The sequence below is a fragment of the Agelaius tricolor genome, unplaced genomic scaffold, assembly GCF_023055355.1.
Source record: "Agelaius tricolor isolate 1412-34295 unplaced genomic scaffold, bAgeTri1.0.p SCAF_5, whole genome shotgun sequence".
Classification (NCBI taxonomy): Eukaryota; Metazoa; Chordata; class Aves; order Passeriformes; family Icteridae; genus Agelaius; species Agelaius tricolor.
This window is the reverse complement of record NW_027269265.1, coordinates 53,595,394-53,610,823: the sequence shown is the minus strand read 5'-3', so window position 1 is coordinate 53,610,823 and position 15,430 is coordinate 53,595,394. Positions and strand designations below refer to the sequence as shown.

Sequence of the window (15,430 nt, the reverse complement as noted above, 5' to 3'; positions counted from 1 at the left end):
AGGGCTGTCCCCAGCCCAGCAGCCTGGAATGGCACTTGGGGGTCAGTCAGGAACTAAACAGAAACACAATTATCCAGGTTGGGAAAGATCTCCAAAATCACTGAGTGCAACCTGTGACTGATCCCTACCTTGTCACCAGCCCAGAGCACTGAGTGCCACATCCAGGCTTTCCCTGGACACCTCTAGGGATAGGGACTCCACCACCCCACTGGGAAGCCCTTTCCAATGCCTGACAGCCCTTTCCATGAGGAAATTCTTACTGATGTTCAACCTGAACCAACCCTCGCAGAACTTGAGGCTGTTTCCACTTGTCCCATCTCTTGCTCCCTGGGAGCTGCACTGTCCGGTCAGGGAGTTGTGGAGAGGCAGAAGGTCCCCCAGAGCCTCCTTTCCTCCAGGCTGAGCCCCCTCAGCTCCTTGTGCTCCAGACCCTTCCCTACCTTAGACATACTTCAGCCCCTCAGTAGCCTCCTTGCCACGAGAGGCCTAGAGCTGGACACAGCACTCGAGGGTTTCCTCAACAAACTCCAGTTTCCTCAGCAATGGAAACTGGAAAACCAAACAAAGCACCCCTCCAGCTCTTCACCTCCTGGACCATCCCCAGCTCCTAAGAACACATGGGCAGAAAACCTGGGATGCTCTGCCACAGGGATTTCCTTGCTGGGAGGAATCAGTGCCACACTCCTACATGTCAGGTTGGCTTTATTCTAGCATCATTTGTGCATTCCTACTCGTGACGGGAGGTTTGGGAACTTGGATACATGAGACAAACGAGAAGATTTTCTTTCCAAAGAAAACAGGAATAAAAATAAAGAGAAATCTACACCAGGCCCAACAGCAGCCCCTGGGGGACACAGCGACCTGGGCACAGCAAGGATGAGCCAAGGACAGAGCACAGGTATTGGCCTTTTGTCTGGAAAGCAGGAGGTGGGGAGAGGCAAATGCCCAAACCCAGCTGGGTGGTGACAGGGACAGTGCCCAGTGCCAGGGAAGGGACATTGGAGTGTTCCCAGCAGCTGCCCACACGCTCTCTCCTGCGGCCAATGCAATGCTGGAATCTTCCACGGCCTCACCAGCTCTGCTCTGCTCAGCCACACATTCTGGGTGTGCACAGACACGGATACAGCCACTTGCACCATGCCCTGCAGATCCCACTCTGACTGGAGGCCCACACCCCTGTCTGGCAGCCCCCCTTCCCATGGCATTCCTGGGGAGCAGCCCCCACTCTGGGGCTGGGCACACACACAGCCACAGGAGGCTCTGTGGATCACTGAACCCTGATGAAGTGGCAGGAAGAGCCTCACCCTGCCACTTCCTCCCAAACAGCACATATTTAAAAACCAAAAATCCTACTGGAGAGTCCTGGAAGCAATTTGGAGTGTGAAACCTCAAGGCTGCTGACAGAGACCGAGGTGGAGCCAGATCACGGAGACTTCTGGAAGGAGAGGTGGCTATGGAGCTGGGAAGGAGGCAGGTGTTCCATGAGGTGGGCTGTGAGGGGTCCAGGCTGGACCCAGATCCCATAGGGAGAGTCCTGGCGCAGTGCCAGCCCCCGGGTGCAGCACCAGTTCCGAGGGAGAGCGGCTGGAGCTGCCTCAGTCCAGCCCCAGGTCTGAGTCGGAGGATGAGCGCTCGTCGGCCATGTTGCGGATGGCGTTCTCCATGGGTGCCAGGTTGCCGCTCGGAGTGATGCCCATGGGCTGGATCACCTTCTCCCTGCAGCCAGGAGGAGAGGGGAGAGGTAAGGCAGAGCTGCAGCACAGCATGGGAACAAACCAGGAATATGGCAGCAAGGTGGGGCTTGTGGAAATGGCCTGGAACACCACTGGCACCACTAAAGACCCCTTCTGAGAAATGGGGACAGTGCCAGCCCTAAAACTTCCAGCATGGCAACACAATGGCCTGGAAGCATAATCCTATTCTCTGGAATAGGCTCCTTTCTAGAGTTCTGTTCTGTGTGGTTCAGGATTCCCAGAGGAAAACTAACACTGGTGTCCATGTTCCTTTCCCTCCAACATAGGATGAACTTCCCTCCTACTCCTGAAAACCTGAACTCAGCTGGGCTCCTGTGGGTCAGAGATAACTGGAGAAAGCACTCCAACAGGGAAGGAGGCTGGTGGCACTGGCTGCCAACTATCCTTACTGTCTGTCCCCAAAATGCTGCTTCCCCCTGAGCTGCATTGCCATGACAGAGGCTGCGGTCCTTCCCAAGCACCTGGACAAACCTAGAGCGCAGCAGGTGCTTGGGAACAGTGCAGGCACAGCAAGGAATCCCACAGTGTCCCATCATGCCAAAGCTGGAGGAGCTGGCAGTGCTTCCCTTGCATGTCATGGAGCCATGCTGAGGGAAGAGTCTCCCCACATATCCCCTGCCACTCCTGCTGCTAGATCCCTCCAGGCCTTGGGAACACAGCCAAAGGAAGGTTTGTGACAGATGTACCCCCCTTACACACACATGTCCCAGTACCTGGACAACTTGTCAAACATGTTGACCAATTTCATGGCTTCATGCTCCTTCTGCTCCTCCGTCATCCCTTCCATGGGGTTGGGCAGCTTCTCCTCCACACGTCCCGTCACAGGGTTGATGCTGCACAGAGAGCAGTGAGGCCAGGGTTCAGGAGGGGACAGCAGGTGACAAAGGGCTGTTTGGAATCCTTCTGAGCCTCATGGAGCAGAGGAATGGCACAGCAGGACTGGCTGTCACCACTGCTCGTGCCCTGAGCCCCAAGTGCCATCACAGTGCTACTTGGGATTCTGACCTCCATCCTTACAAACACCTCCCTTTCCTCTAACATTCCCTCCTGCCAATGCCACAGTGCCACTGGAAATGAGGTACAGGAGGGCAGGTGACATTTCCTCCATCTCCTCGAGGCAGGAGACAAAAGCTAATGGAGAAAATCCCAACAAACCCAGCCTGCAGGGACACTGAACAGGTGTGTGTGATGCATGGGTGGGCACAGGCCTGGATCCCCCACCCTCAAGATACCACCCACTGCAGGGGAAAGAGAGGGAAGGGAAAGAGAAAGAGAGGGAAGGGAAAGAGAAAGAGAGGGAAGGGAAAGAGAAAGAGAGGGAAGGGAAAGAGAAAGAGAGGAACTAAGAACCAGCTCGGTGTAGCAACACTGAGCTCTGGAGAGGGGTAGGAAAAACAGGCACTTCACCCATGCTGCACATGGATGACCAGAACAGGGAGATGGCAGCAGGTGCATGAAGAGAGATAAAGCAGGAGAGGAAGAAGGGAATCTCTAGAGGAAGAGTGGATCTCTTTACTTGGGCTTTGCCTCTTTGTACTCCTCCGTGTCCGTGTCTTCATCCTCCGAGTACTCTCCCTCTTCCCGGCCGCCGGCCATGAGGCCCCGTGCTGCCAGCAGCCCTGCGGCGTTCCCATAGCCTGTGTACTTCACAAACCGGGACACTGCCGGGAGAAGGGACAGAGACCACCCTGTACTCCACTCCTGTGTTCCCACCAGCCCCAGCAGCATGGTTTTGCCATGTCTCCAGGCCATGGAGGCGCTGACAGGGAGCAAGGCCTGTGAGTGGGAGTTGAATGTGGGCCAGGTTGTGTGCAGGGGTGTCCTCCAGCACAGCCTGTCCCTCACCGCTGGCCTGAGGGACACCACCTCCTTCCCACAGAGCTGCTGGAGCTCTCCCCTTTTCCCCACTCAGCAGGGCTGTGCCAAGGGAAGGCAGCAGCCCTGCAGAGGGTCTCCATCTCAGGGTCTCGCTATGGAAGTCCCCAGGACTCACCGCTCTCCTTGCAGAGCACGAAGAGGAACTCCGCAGCGCAGTGCTTGACATCGGTGTCAATGTGCGTCATGAGCCTCACCAGCTTGTTCCGCAGGGAATTCCCCACTTCCGGCCGGTTCCGCACGTCCCGCAGCGGCGGCAGCACCTGCGGGGCCACAGCGAGGGTGACAGGTCACTGTGGCTACCAAAGCCACCCACAGCAGAGGTGTCTGGGGGGTGGCCACAAGCAGGGCTCTCTGCTCGCCTCCCCTCAGAGCAGCTCCCCTGAACGTGGGGCTGAGCATACCCTGGCCTTCAGAAACTTCCTGGTCTGCCGGTGGACTCGGGCACTCTCCGTCAGCAGATTCAGCACAGGGGTCAAGCTCTCCTTCAGCTTGTGGCCCTGCAGGAACATCCCCAGAAGGAGCAGCACATCAGTCATGCTGAGCTCAGCCTGCCTGGCTCATGCTGGAGAACATGAGCACAGACCATCAGGGAGATGGATGAACATGGAGCTTCCCAACCTCTGCCACCGGCATTCAGTGTCCCCTCTTCCTCCCCACACCACTTGCTGTGGCACAGGCAGTGCCAGAAATATTTGGGCAGGGCATCCAGGGCAGAGAAGTGCAGTGGTAAAATCTGGAGGCCCTTTGGAACAACTCCAGAGGCTGAAAACTGTAGTCAGCTTAAAAATAACGTGAACCCAGGTTTCCAGAACTGCCCACTGCATCATTGCTGAGTGAAACAGGGCTGATTTGTCAGTCACCCAGTTAATTATTGGCTAATCATCCACTGTTCCACCAATCTCACTGCCTGCAGCCCTCAAAGCAATGGCAGTCACCTTCCCAATTCAGGGATGTTGGTTTAGTCCCACCAACCATAGCTCTGCCAAAAGCTGTCCCTCCTACAAAGGGCTAACTTCAAACCAAGTGTGCTGCTCCCACCAGGCTCTTCCAGGCTGAGGGAAAGGTGCCCTGGACCTGTGGGCAGAAGGAGCCCCACTGCTCACCCTGTCCAGGCGCCGCTCCAGGAAGTCCAGGAGGATGCTGACCGCATCCATATTGACACCCATGTACTCCAGTGAGCCCGGCCGCACTTTGGGAGTCAGGAGCACATCCAGACACTTCAGGGGCAGGTTGCCCAGCAGGTTGACTGTGTGGCTGCACATGTGAAAGAGAAGTGAACACAGTGATGGAGCTTTGCTCATAGAAGTCCTTCAGCTCTACAGAAATGAAGGCCTGTCATTAACTTGCAGAAGTGTGAGGACCCTGCAATCCACGTTTTCCTGGAGTATCTCAAGCTCCTCACACCACTGAAAGGGGATAACTTAAGATGCTTTTTGGATAGCTAACTGTATACTCAGAGTCCAAAGATACATTAGTGACATCTGAGAACACACAGATCTTGACACAGTGCCAAGCAGGACCAATCCGGGTAGCCCAAGGTCTGTCTCTGGAGTCTCCTGTGTCACTCCTAATCCTGATGTTCCACACCAGCACTGCTTGGGATCCCCCCAGCTATGTATTCTTGGGGACAGGGTAGTGTCACTTGCTCCAAGCTGAAACCCCTGCACCAATAATGCTTGGGAACATGACACAGCCAATTTCTCAGCATGGCTTAAGAGTAATTAAGGCCACTTCATGGACGTTTTAAAGCAGCTTCTTCTCTGGCCAGTTGCCCACTGAGGTGGATGTCACCATTGGGACAGCCTGACACAGAACACAGAACAAGATCTCAGGGGTCAGGAGGCCATGGCACTCCCACATGGCATTCCCAGGACAGGAAAGGCTGTTTCTGAGTTCCAGCAGCATGAGGGATCCCCAGGCTAAACCCAAAAGCTGCTGGTCAGCAGGGTCCCTTCCCAATCACCCAGGGAGAGGCAGGATGTGCCTGGGGGAGCTGGCAAAGCTCCAGGTGAAGTTCCTCCCAACACAGACCTGTGGAACTCCTCGGTGCGGTCCTCGCCATCAGCAGAGATCATGAGGCAGTGGCGCAGGAGGGCACCCAAGTGCCTGTACAAAGCAGCATCTTCCTGGCCCCAGCATGGAGAAAGGAACACCTCAGTCAGCAAAGGGCATCCCACACATCCCAGAGCCTGCAGCCCATTCCCCCCTCCAGCAGCCTGATCGTGGACTGCAGGGCACTCCAGGAAAAGCAGACTCTCAATTCTCCATTTGGGAATGCTAAAAGCACAGGCAAAGTAAGGGGCAATACTGCATGGACAGAGGCAGTGCCCTAAGGACATGCGAGTCCCTCACCACCCTGAGGGTGCACAAGAACCAGTCTGGGACATGAGAAAATACAAGGGAGGAGAAAATCTGCAAGCCAGAGCCCGGAGACACGTGAATGCCACAGGCCCAAGGAGCTCACCTCGTCCACCTCCCTCTTGCTGGAATCAAAGGTGATGTTGAAGAGCACTTTGAGGATCTCCATGGCTCGCTCCGTCTCCTGCCGAGGCAAAGGTGGGAGCAGTCCCTCCTCGGTGGCGACTTCGTAGGGGTCCAACCACTTGACCCCGAGGGTCAGCTCCAGGGTGTCTGTCATGAGGCTGATTCCCCGGAGCTCCTGGGCGAGCTGCTGCCGGATGTCCACCCTGAGGGCCGTCAGCAGGAACAGCAGGCGCAGGTCGAAGAACTTGATGTCGTGAGGAAGACTCCGCTCGTTGTAGAGCTTGATGCGCCGTGCCAGCCCCACCACCAGCCGCCCCTCCGCCGTCAGCTCCTGCGCCATGGCACTGCTGAACACGATGTTGCACAGGCATTTCAGGGATTCCAGGATTACATCCAAGTCTGGCACCTCCCGGATGAGCTCCTCGGAGTAATCAATGCCAGCGTGCCTGGAGAGGGTCTTCAGACCCTCCTTGGTGGTGAAGGGGTCGAGGCAGTGCTTGTCCCGGGACAGGATGCGGATGCTCTCCAGGCAGGTAACCTGGCAGGATGGCTGCAGTTCCCTCTCCAAGAACTTGATCAGCAGCTGGGCCATTTTCTGTGCAGTTGGAAACAAGCAATGCCTTGGATACTGACACTTCCCAGTGCTCCCTACAGCCCTGGACAACAGCAGTGTCACCTGGGCCTGCTCAGGTGTGCACTCAGGAAGTGCCTGGCTCTGGCATTGATCCTGACCAGTTTGGGCAAGAACAACCAGGAAAAAATGTCTTGCAGAGGGTGTTGGGTGCAAAGGGAGAGCACAAACAGGGCACTGTTGTAGCTCTGCCCTGGTGAGGATGGCTCAGGCTGACAGGGCCGACCTGCCCACTGCACAAGGGAGGGACATGGGACCCAAGGGATGTGAGGAGAGCGCCTGATGCCTTGGGAAAAGAGGTGAAGAGACCTCAGGAGATTAAAATAAGCAGCATCTCCTTAATTTCAGTGCTGTTTGGAGACCTACTGGCCCAGATCTTCCATGGGTACAGACTGGCAGAGGCCCACTAACACAATTCACAGGAGCTGCAAAGCTCATGGGGAACAGCGAGTCACAGAGCAGCACAAGAACACAGCTAAGGCCTCACAGACACAGGCAGCTCAGGCTGAACCACATGTGGCAGCACTTCACATCACACCAGTAACCCACACACACTGCTGGGGGAGCCCACCAGACCTCAAACACAACACAGCTCAGAGCATGGCTCTTTCTGTGGTGTTACAAGAGTGAAAGAACCCAAGAAATGAGGTTATTAACTGGCTTAACAGCCCCATTGGTTACACTTCAAAATAATCAGAGAATCATTAAGGTTGGAATCATTAATCATAATCATCCAGGTTGGAAAAGACCTCCAAGACCATCAAGCCCAACCTGTGACCAATCAGCACCTTCACAACCAGACCAGAGCATGGAACAGTCATTCCCTGAATACCTCCAGAGATGGATGATGGCTACATCACCTCCCTGGGCAGCCTCTTCCAAAGCCTGACCACCCTTTCCATGAAGAAATTCCTCCTGATATCCCACCTGACTCTCCCCTGGTGAAATGAAACTGCTGAGGGAAGGAATGAAGAAAAACTGAACTTCAGTCCTTAACGTGAGGCTCATTGTGTGCCCCACACTCACATCCTGGGGAAGTTATGAAGTACAGCTGTTCCTCTTCTTCCTCACAGGGAGACAAAGTTTCAGATACAGTCCCAGCAACCAAAGCCTCAGGCTGGCTCAGGGGAAAGGGATCTCAGAGAGTGTGTGCCTGAAGCTGAACCACCTGAACACCCAAGTACCAGGAGGTAGTAGTGATGTTCATCTCATATTTCATGGCAGACACCCCAAAAGTGGGACACTGTGCCTGAAGCCACATCCTGTGTGACTGTCCCAGCTCACACAGCAGGTCAGTGCAAGGCAAAGAGCTCAGATCTCATCAGATGCAATCACACATTTCAGGCTGTGCCTGGAACACTCCATGTGGCAGCAGCTGGCCCTGGCACAGCCAAAGGAGGTCCTGCTCTCCACCCAGGTCACCTGGCCTGCACTTGCTGTGCTAACACAGGCATTGGCACCATCCACCAGTGAGCTGACCACAGAACTGAGCCAGCTGGAAAACAACCCAGGGAAAACAGTCATTTTTATGGCAGAACAGCCAGGCTGAGGCCTGCCCTGTCACAAAGTGCTGCAGGAGCAGGAATGAGCAGGCAGAGTGTCCTTCCCTCCAAGTGCCAGATTACACCAGCTCAAAGGATTTGCTAATACACAGCTCCTGGCAAATCCCACTGCTGGCTCCCAGGGGAGCCCCTCACCCCCCACCCCAGAGCCAGCACTGCTGTGATCCCTGTTCAGAGGCACCAGAGATCACATCCATGGCTGGGACTAAATGGATCATGGAACCATTGCTAGTGTCAGAAGGATGCTGACCTTTATCCAAAACAACCAACTACTGATGGAAAAAAACAGAGCCAGACACTCCAAGCACACAATTCCCTAACCAAGTTAATGGAAAACTCTCAGTTCTCCTCCTGTGGGAGCTGCTTGCCAAGCCCAGTTGGACATGAGCACAGAGCAGCAGATTTACACACTGACCAGAGGAGGAAAGCAAGCAGCATGTGCCTACCTTCCTCTCTTCCCGCTCCTCATCCTCAAAGATGAAGCACTGAGATTTCTGTGGGAAAAACAAAATCAATCAGAAAGAGGAATAGGTTAAAACTCCATGGGACCAGAGAAGAGCCATTCAGCTGGAAAGCAGCAGGTCCAAAACATGCTGCAACAGCAAACACACCATCTCCTGACAGTCCCCCCCACATCATGGGCATCACCCTTGGATCCACAGCACCAGTGCAATGCCACAGGCCAGCTGACAGATGGATTTAGTTTAAATACCGCAGCAGCACACTGGGTATTCATTCCAATCCCAATATCCTATAAGAGCCGGTAATTCCCCTGCTCAGTGATACCACTGAGCTGTGCCTGCACGTCCTCCCCTTGATATTTATTATTCCTTTTCCTGCCCCAAAGAAGTCCTGTCTCCTTGGTACATGGGAATGGATCCTTCTGGTTACCCAGGCTGTTCTTTAAACACAAGGGACTTGATGTCCACACTCCATCCTGTCCCTATGCTAACAAACACTCCTGATCTCCATTCATTGCGTTTCTCTTGCTATTTTGTTTGTTCTTCACTGCCAGTCTCCTTCCTGACCAAACCTGCTCCCATGGAACTGGAGATCACAGATGCCTGGGGAGAAGCAGCACCTCCCAGTCATTGAGGCAATCCTTGTTCATACCAAGAGAGCATTTGATGCCAGCTTGGAGAACAAAAACATTTAAAATCCATGAAACACTGATTATGAGTGTGCAGTTACCAAGAGCCCAGGGTTGTGTCCAGCCTGGAAGCAGAGATGGACACAGCACCTGGAGCAGCCCCAGGTGTGGGGGCAGGACAGGTGTACTCCAGCCAGGCTGTGTGTGAGCTGATGGTTCAGTCCTGGCACCGCTGTGTTCCACAAGCGGGCTGCTTGATCTTCCCTCAGCACATCCTCTTTTCAGGCTGTAATCCCATTTGGGGATACTTTGGCCACACCTGGGGTTTTGCTTTAGCTGTAACATATTCCCAGCAAGCAAAAACTGCGTGCACAACAGTGAATTAAAACAAATCCACAGGAAAAGCGTACAGAACCATCAGCCTTGCAGCACAAGCAATGCCAGGCCGTGCCAGGTTTATCTGCAGTTTCATAATCCTCTTTGACTGCTCCATTTCCTTCAGACGGGCCAGCAAACCCTGCGCTTGCAGTTCCCTAGGCTTGATACCCCAGGAAGGACCCAGCTGGGGGAATCCAACAGGCAATATCTTGTTTTGGGGGCACACAGACACTGTTTGCACCTCGAGGATGCTGGTGCTGCACCTGCTGCTGGTGCTGTTAATCCTCAGTGCTGTCCTTAACAGACACCTGCTCCTTCTTGGCCAATATCTCCCCATTCCAAATCTGACTGTCAGGAATAGTTCTGCACTCTCTCTCTCTCTCTCACACACACTCTTGCAAAATATTCCTCAGGTTTTCCCTCCTGGCTTCCACCTACTCCAGCCTGGTGCAGAGTGAGTCAGAGTAATCCACAGGGCCAGCCCCTCTCAGGGGAAACCTCCAAAGGAAATTTCCCTGACAACCAGAGTCTGTTTCAAACAGGATTTCAGAGAGCTATAGAATATCCTGAGCTGGAAGGAACCCACACAATCCATGCAGTCCAGCTCCTGGCCCTGTACAGACACCACTAAAATCCCACCCTGTGCCTGAGAGCGCTGTCCAAACACTCCTGGAGCTCTGGCAGCCTTAGGGCTGTGCCCACTCCCTGGGGAGCCTGGTCAATGCCCAACCACCCTCTGGGGGAAAGCACCTTTTCCTGATATCCAACCTACACCTCTCCAGCTGTTCCCTTGGGTCCTGTCACTGGTCAGAGAGCAGAGATTGTAGCTGCCCCTCCACTGCACCTCAGGAGGAAGCCGTAAAAAGCTGATATCTCCCTTCAGTCTCCTTTCTCCAAGCAGAGATTTACCACCATGGATAATCTTTCCTACTTTAAGGCTAGAAATGCTCCCATCTCTGCTTCCAGATCATTGGGGTTTGATATTCTACATTCATTATTTACTGTCTTCAGAGCCATGCCCATAGGAGATCCCAGCAGTCACCTCCAACCATCTTTTGACTTGCAAATCCCAACATCCTTTCACCTGCAGCTCCTCCCTGGGTTCTCTCAGCACCTCCAAAACTGTCTTAACAAAAAAGCTCCTCCTACTCAGTCCTCACCCTGACTCTTGTTTCCCAGCCAGGCTTTCTTGGGATCTGGATAACAATTTTTTAGGAGTCCCTGAGCTGAGGGAAGCATTGATGCTCACTCACCTCTTGGTTGTAGACCTGGAGCACCTTGAGAACCGTGTCCTGCTCCCCGCTTTCCAGCGTGGATACCACAGCCTGGAGCTCCATTATCCCAACAGCTCAGCTACACCACAGCCCAGAGGAAGGGGAATGAGGGGATTTCCAGGGTGATGGAAAAGCAGCTCGACACACAGACCTCTGAGAGGGAAGAGAGAAAGGGGTGGAGAGAGCAAGGAGGGAAAAAAAGACAATCAAAAAAAAAAAAAAAAATCCCAAGTGATATTGCTCACACTGCTGCATTCATAAAAGTAGAGCAGATGGATAACCCAAGCAAAGCCAGTAGCCAGCTTCCTCTCTCTCACTAATCCTCTTCTTCCTCGCTTTGCTTTTCAATGTTTAATATATGCCCTCCCAGGAAAGCACTCAGGGAAAACCTTCCCCCCACCAGCTGGGGATTAACGTGGAGCAGATAACAGCAGCTCCCTGAAATAGCTCCCTGCCTCCTCCTCCTCCCCGCCTGCCCTGATTTCTGCTGCCGCACAGGGGGGAAAATAACAAATAAAGCCAGAAACATTCCCGTGGAGTGACAAGGGATGGAGCAGCGAGGCAGTCGGGCGGGAGAGCATCCTCCGGCTGCAGGCGGAGCTACCTTGGCAGGTGGTGGGAAGCAGACCGGGGAGGGTTTGGTGGCGGCTTGGATGATGGCCGGTCCCTGCAGGCGCGGCCAAAAGGCGCGTCCGGAGCCCCCGGGAGAGGATGTCCCTGCCGACACTGCCAGCGAGCAGATACGCAGCTCCGCGGGATTATTTTGGACACGGCACCGGTTTAGCGGCTCACGGTGCTGGGACGTGGCTCGCAGTGTGGGGGAAATCCAGCAGATTTGGGCTCGGACATATGTTCGGCGTTCCGTGTTGCCATGAGGATGGGGCTGAGCTGGTCACACCAAGCTCAACAAATCGCGATCCCAAGCCCAGGGCCCCCGGGGTTTGGGAATCACAGGGGCTGTCCCCTCCTGCCCACGCAGCCCCAGAGGGGCTTTTCGAGGGGACCAAAAGAGGCAGATCCTGCATTTTGGAAGGCAGAAAGCCTCGGAGACAGAGGCTGGGCTTGCCCGGGGCAGGGACACAGCATCCCCATGCGCAGGGGCTGGGATGCAGGGGATCCACCTCTGCTTTTGGAGGGATGGCATGAGCCAATGGACCATTGGGCATATCCCCATTTCCATACTCCTACTGCTTCCTCACACTGCCACCTCCTTCCTCCACCATCTGGGTAAATTCCAAACCCCCTTTTTTGTCCCCATAACCCTGTTTATGTCCCTAAACCCCTACTTTCCCCACCAAACATCTATTTTCGTCTCAAGCCCCTATTTTTTCCCCCAAACCTTTTTATCCCAAGCCCCTATTTTCCCCCCAAACCTCTACTTTCCGCCCCTAATTATTTCCCCAAAGCTTCTTTTCATCCCTATCCCCCTATTCTTGTCCCCAGAGCACCATTCTTATCCCCAATCCCCCCGTTTTTTGTCACCAAGCCGCTGTTCTCCCCCCCAGCCCCCTGTCCCTCCCCTGTGCCCGGCAGGGCGCTGGCCGTACCTGCGGCCCGGGATCCCTCGGGGGGCAGTTCCAGCCCTTCCGCCCCGGCCCGGGCGAGCGGCCCGAGGGTCCCGGTGCCGGGGGGAAGGAGGAGGAGGAGAAGGAGGAAGAGCGGGCGGACATTTCGTGGCGGCTCCGCCCGGCGGGGCGGGACGGGCCGGGGCAGCCATGGCGGAGCGGGGCCGAGGTGAGGGGACAAGGGACAGCGACAGGGACAGATTTGGGGGGGCAGAAGGGGCTGGAGCGGGTCAGAGGGAGGAGGAACTCCTGATCCCACTGAACCCCATGGCGCCTCTTGCAGTGCCCCGATTTCTCCCCTGCAGCCCGGGAATCGCCCCCCCCATAAACCCTAATTGCCTACCTGGGCCCCTTTTGGGTCCTGGGCTGCCCCCCCCAAAACCCTTAATTGTCCCCTTGAACCCCTAAGTGCCCTTTTGAGTCCCCAGCTTCCCCCATAGCCCCTAATTGCCCCGGCACCCCCAATCCCCCCCCCCGGACCTCACCCTCCCCACAATGGGGGGCAATGCCAAGAGACCCCAACACGGCCCAGGGGCAAAGGGCCCCGGATTCACCGGGTTTCACCCAAATCTCACCCCTGGATGTCACTGGCCATGGAACCCCCACAGCTGCTGCTGGGCCATGGTGGCAATTGAAGGTGCAAGTCTGGGTTCTCACCCTGGCACGTTTGGGAGAAGTCTGTGGTGTTTTGATCACATTTTCGGAGGGTTCCACAGCGCAAGCCATGCGAGGAGGGGCTGTGACAGGAACAGAGCCATGGTGGGGCAGGGATGATGTGTGCTCCTTGTTCTTCTTCCCAGGGCAGAGTCCGAGCGCCATGGAGGACCTGCTGGACGTGGAGAACAAGCGGATGGCCGACAGCCTGGCCAGCAAGGTCACCAGGCTGAAGTCGGTGAGTGCCGGGGTCACAGCAGGTGTTGAGCTGAAGGACAAGCTCTGATTACCTGGGAGTCCTGCAGGGGATCACAGAACCATGGAAAGGTTTGGGTTGGAAAGGACCTTAAGGCTCGTAGTCCCACCCCTTCCCACAGGCAGGGGCACCTTCCACTAGACCAGGTTGCTCTAAGCCCTGTCCAACCTGAACACAGGGGTGCTGCAACGCTCACCTCCTCAGGGAAATATTCATGACAAAAAGGCAGGTAGATTAATTTTGGAAAATACCTGTGTCTCTGTGTAGCTGTTCTTAAAGCTGGTTCACTCCTATTAACATCAAACACTTCGATTTAAGCTTTAAGCTCTAAATTATTATCATTAGAAGTTTAGTACAAACCACAAAAGAAGATAATGACTCACTGTTGTCACCTTATTGCAGGGGTTCCATATGGTGTCCCCTTATCACAAAAGTTTCATACCTTCTTGGTGTTTTCTCATGGGCATCTCTTCAGAGCACAGACTTTCTACTTCACAAAGTAGCCCACTAACAGCCATTCCCATCTCACCCCGCCACCCCACTCTTTTATAGCACTCTTCTTCTCATTGGTCACAGCTGTGGCCTGTTAAAGTCAGGCCTGTTCCTAATCTTTGATAATTGGCCCAGCTGCAACTCCTTAGAGCTAAGATTACTTTCTACACTATCTTTATTTTCTTATATTCTATCCCCCTACAGTTTGCTCCTATTAACATCAAATACTTTGATTTAGAGCTGTAAGCTCTAAATTATTAGTAAAAGTTTAGTACAAACCATGAAAGAAGGTGATAACTCACTGTGTAAAAGGGCAGGTTGAATTCCTGCCATTGTGTCCCAGGGTTTAAACTCTCCTCTCTAGCTGACAGATTTAGACAGCCAGACTTTATTTTCAGAGCTGGAAAACTTCACCTGCCTGACAGGGAAATTCCATTTTCCCTGTTCCTGCACCAGACAAGCGCCTGTGTGTCTGTTGGAGCTGGGAAAGCAGCAGCTTGTTTAAATAATTTGCATTTCGGATTTTAGACGTTCTCTGGACGTTAAAAGCTCATTAATGCCCATTTCCTGCCTTGCCCTGCAGCTGGCTCTGGATATTGACAAGGATGCTGAGGAACAGAACCGCTACCTGGATGGCATGGTAAGGACCTGGGAGACAGGACACGGGGCTTTCTGTTCAAATCAGGGAACTGGGATGAGAGGGGGGACAGCAAAAGCCCTTAAGGGAGAAGCCCTGAATCAGCACTGGGATTGTTGGGGTGTCCCGTGCAGGGCTTGGAGCCAGACTGGCCCATCCTTGTGAGTCCTTCTGTGCAAATCAGGGAATTGGGATGAGAGGTGGGACGGCAAAAGCCCTTAAGGGAGAAGCCCTAAATCAGCACCGGGAATGTTGGGGTGTCCCGTGCAGGGCTTAGAGCTGGATTGGCTCATCCCTGTGAGTCCCTCAGGACTCGGAATGTTCCCTTGGGAAACTCGGGAAGTTCCATGATTCTGCAAGGCCTCCAAGGTGTCCTTTCCCGCCAGGACTCGGATTTCCTGAGCGTGACAGGGCTGCTGACGGGCAGCGTGAAGCGCTTCTCGGGCATGGCGCGCTCCGGCCGCGACAACCGCCGGCTGCTCCTGGCCGTGTCCGTGGCCCTCGTCCTCATCTTCTTCATCCTCTACTACCTGGTGTCCCGGGCAGGGACCTGAGCCCAGCCTGGGACGTGTCACAGGCCAGATCCCACCTGCCCACACCTTTTCCAGAGGAGACTCCAGCCATACCTCTACCTTCCCAGTGATTTTCCTCCCTCGTCGCTCTGGCTGGGCCCAGACAGCTCTTCCAAAACAAGTTTGGCTCCAAAGGGATCTTCGTGTCTAACGGGATTTTGGGGTCATGGCTCTGGCTGTGACCTCCTGCCTTGTCCACATCC

General features: G+C 54.6%; 2 protein-coding genes across 3 annotated transcripts; one reads left to right on the top strand and one right to left on the bottom strand.

Moving 5' to 3' along the window:
• Nucleotides 1–685: 685 nt before the first annotated feature.
• On the bottom strand, nt 686–12,738 carry RIC8A (RIC8 guanine nucleotide exchange factor A). Its single transcript, XM_071428145.1, has 11 exons — nt 12,599–12,738; nt 11,031–11,204; nt 8,756–8,803; nt 6,097–6,711; nt 5,664–5,758; nt 4,736–4,886; nt 4,034–4,129; nt 3,748–3,892; nt 3,271–3,415; nt 2,468–2,587; nt 686–1,716 (listed from the first exon to the last, which is right to left on the bottom strand). Exons 2-11 carry the CDS (start codon nt 11,112–11,114, stop codon nt 1,596–1,598), a joined length of 1,620 nt encoding a protein of 539 aa, XP_071284246.1. The 5' UTR covers nt 11,115–11,204; nt 12,599–12,738; the 3' UTR covers nt 686–1,595.
• On the top strand, nt 11,569–15,355 carry BET1L (Bet1 golgi vesicular membrane trafficking protein like). Of its 2 annotated transcripts, none has more exons than XM_071428154.1 (4): nt 11,569–11,663; nt 13,417–13,508; nt 14,602–14,658; nt 15,042–15,355. In XM_071428154.1, exons 1-4 carry the CDS (start codon nt 11,600–11,602, stop codon nt 15,207–15,209), a joined length of 381 nt encoding a protein of 126 aa, XP_071284255.1. In that variant the 5' UTR covers nt 11,569–11,599; the 3' UTR covers nt 15,210–15,355. The 2 variants fall into 2 exon arrangements, with proteins under 2 accessions (XP_071284255.1, XP_071284254.1); XM_071428153.1 differs by lacking the exon at nt 11,569–11,663 and adding an exon at nt 12,737–12,785.
• The last annotated feature ends 75 nt before the right edge of the window (nt 15,356–15,430 follow it).

Bases quoted from the DNA above. Each gene is read 5' to 3' on its own strand.
- RIC8A (XM_071428145.1), bottom strand. From the start codon at position 11,114: ATGGAGCTCCAGGCTGTGGTATCCACGCTGGAAAGCGGGGAGCAGGAC. The intron at 4,130-4,735 runs GTGAGCAGTGGG...ATGTTCCTGCAG, and splicing joins TGGAGCGGCGCCTGGACAGG to GGCCACAAGCTGAAGGAGAG. The intron at 1,717-2,467 runs GTACTGGGACAT...TCCTGGCTGCAG, and splicing joins ATGTTTGACAAGTTGTCCAG to GGAGAAGGTGATCCAGCCCA.
- BET1L (XM_071428154.1), top strand. From the start codon at position 11,600: ATGGAGCAGCGAGGCAGTCGGGCGGGAGAGCATCCTCCGGCTGCAGGC. The intron at 11,664-13,416 runs GTGGTGGGAAGC...TCTTCTTCCCAG, and splicing joins AGGCGGAGCTACCTTGGCAG to GGCAGAGTCCGAGCGCCATG. The intron at 14,659-15,041 runs GTAAGGACCTGG...CTTTCCCGCCAG, and splicing joins ACCGCTACCTGGATGGCATG to GACTCGGATTTCCTGAGCGT.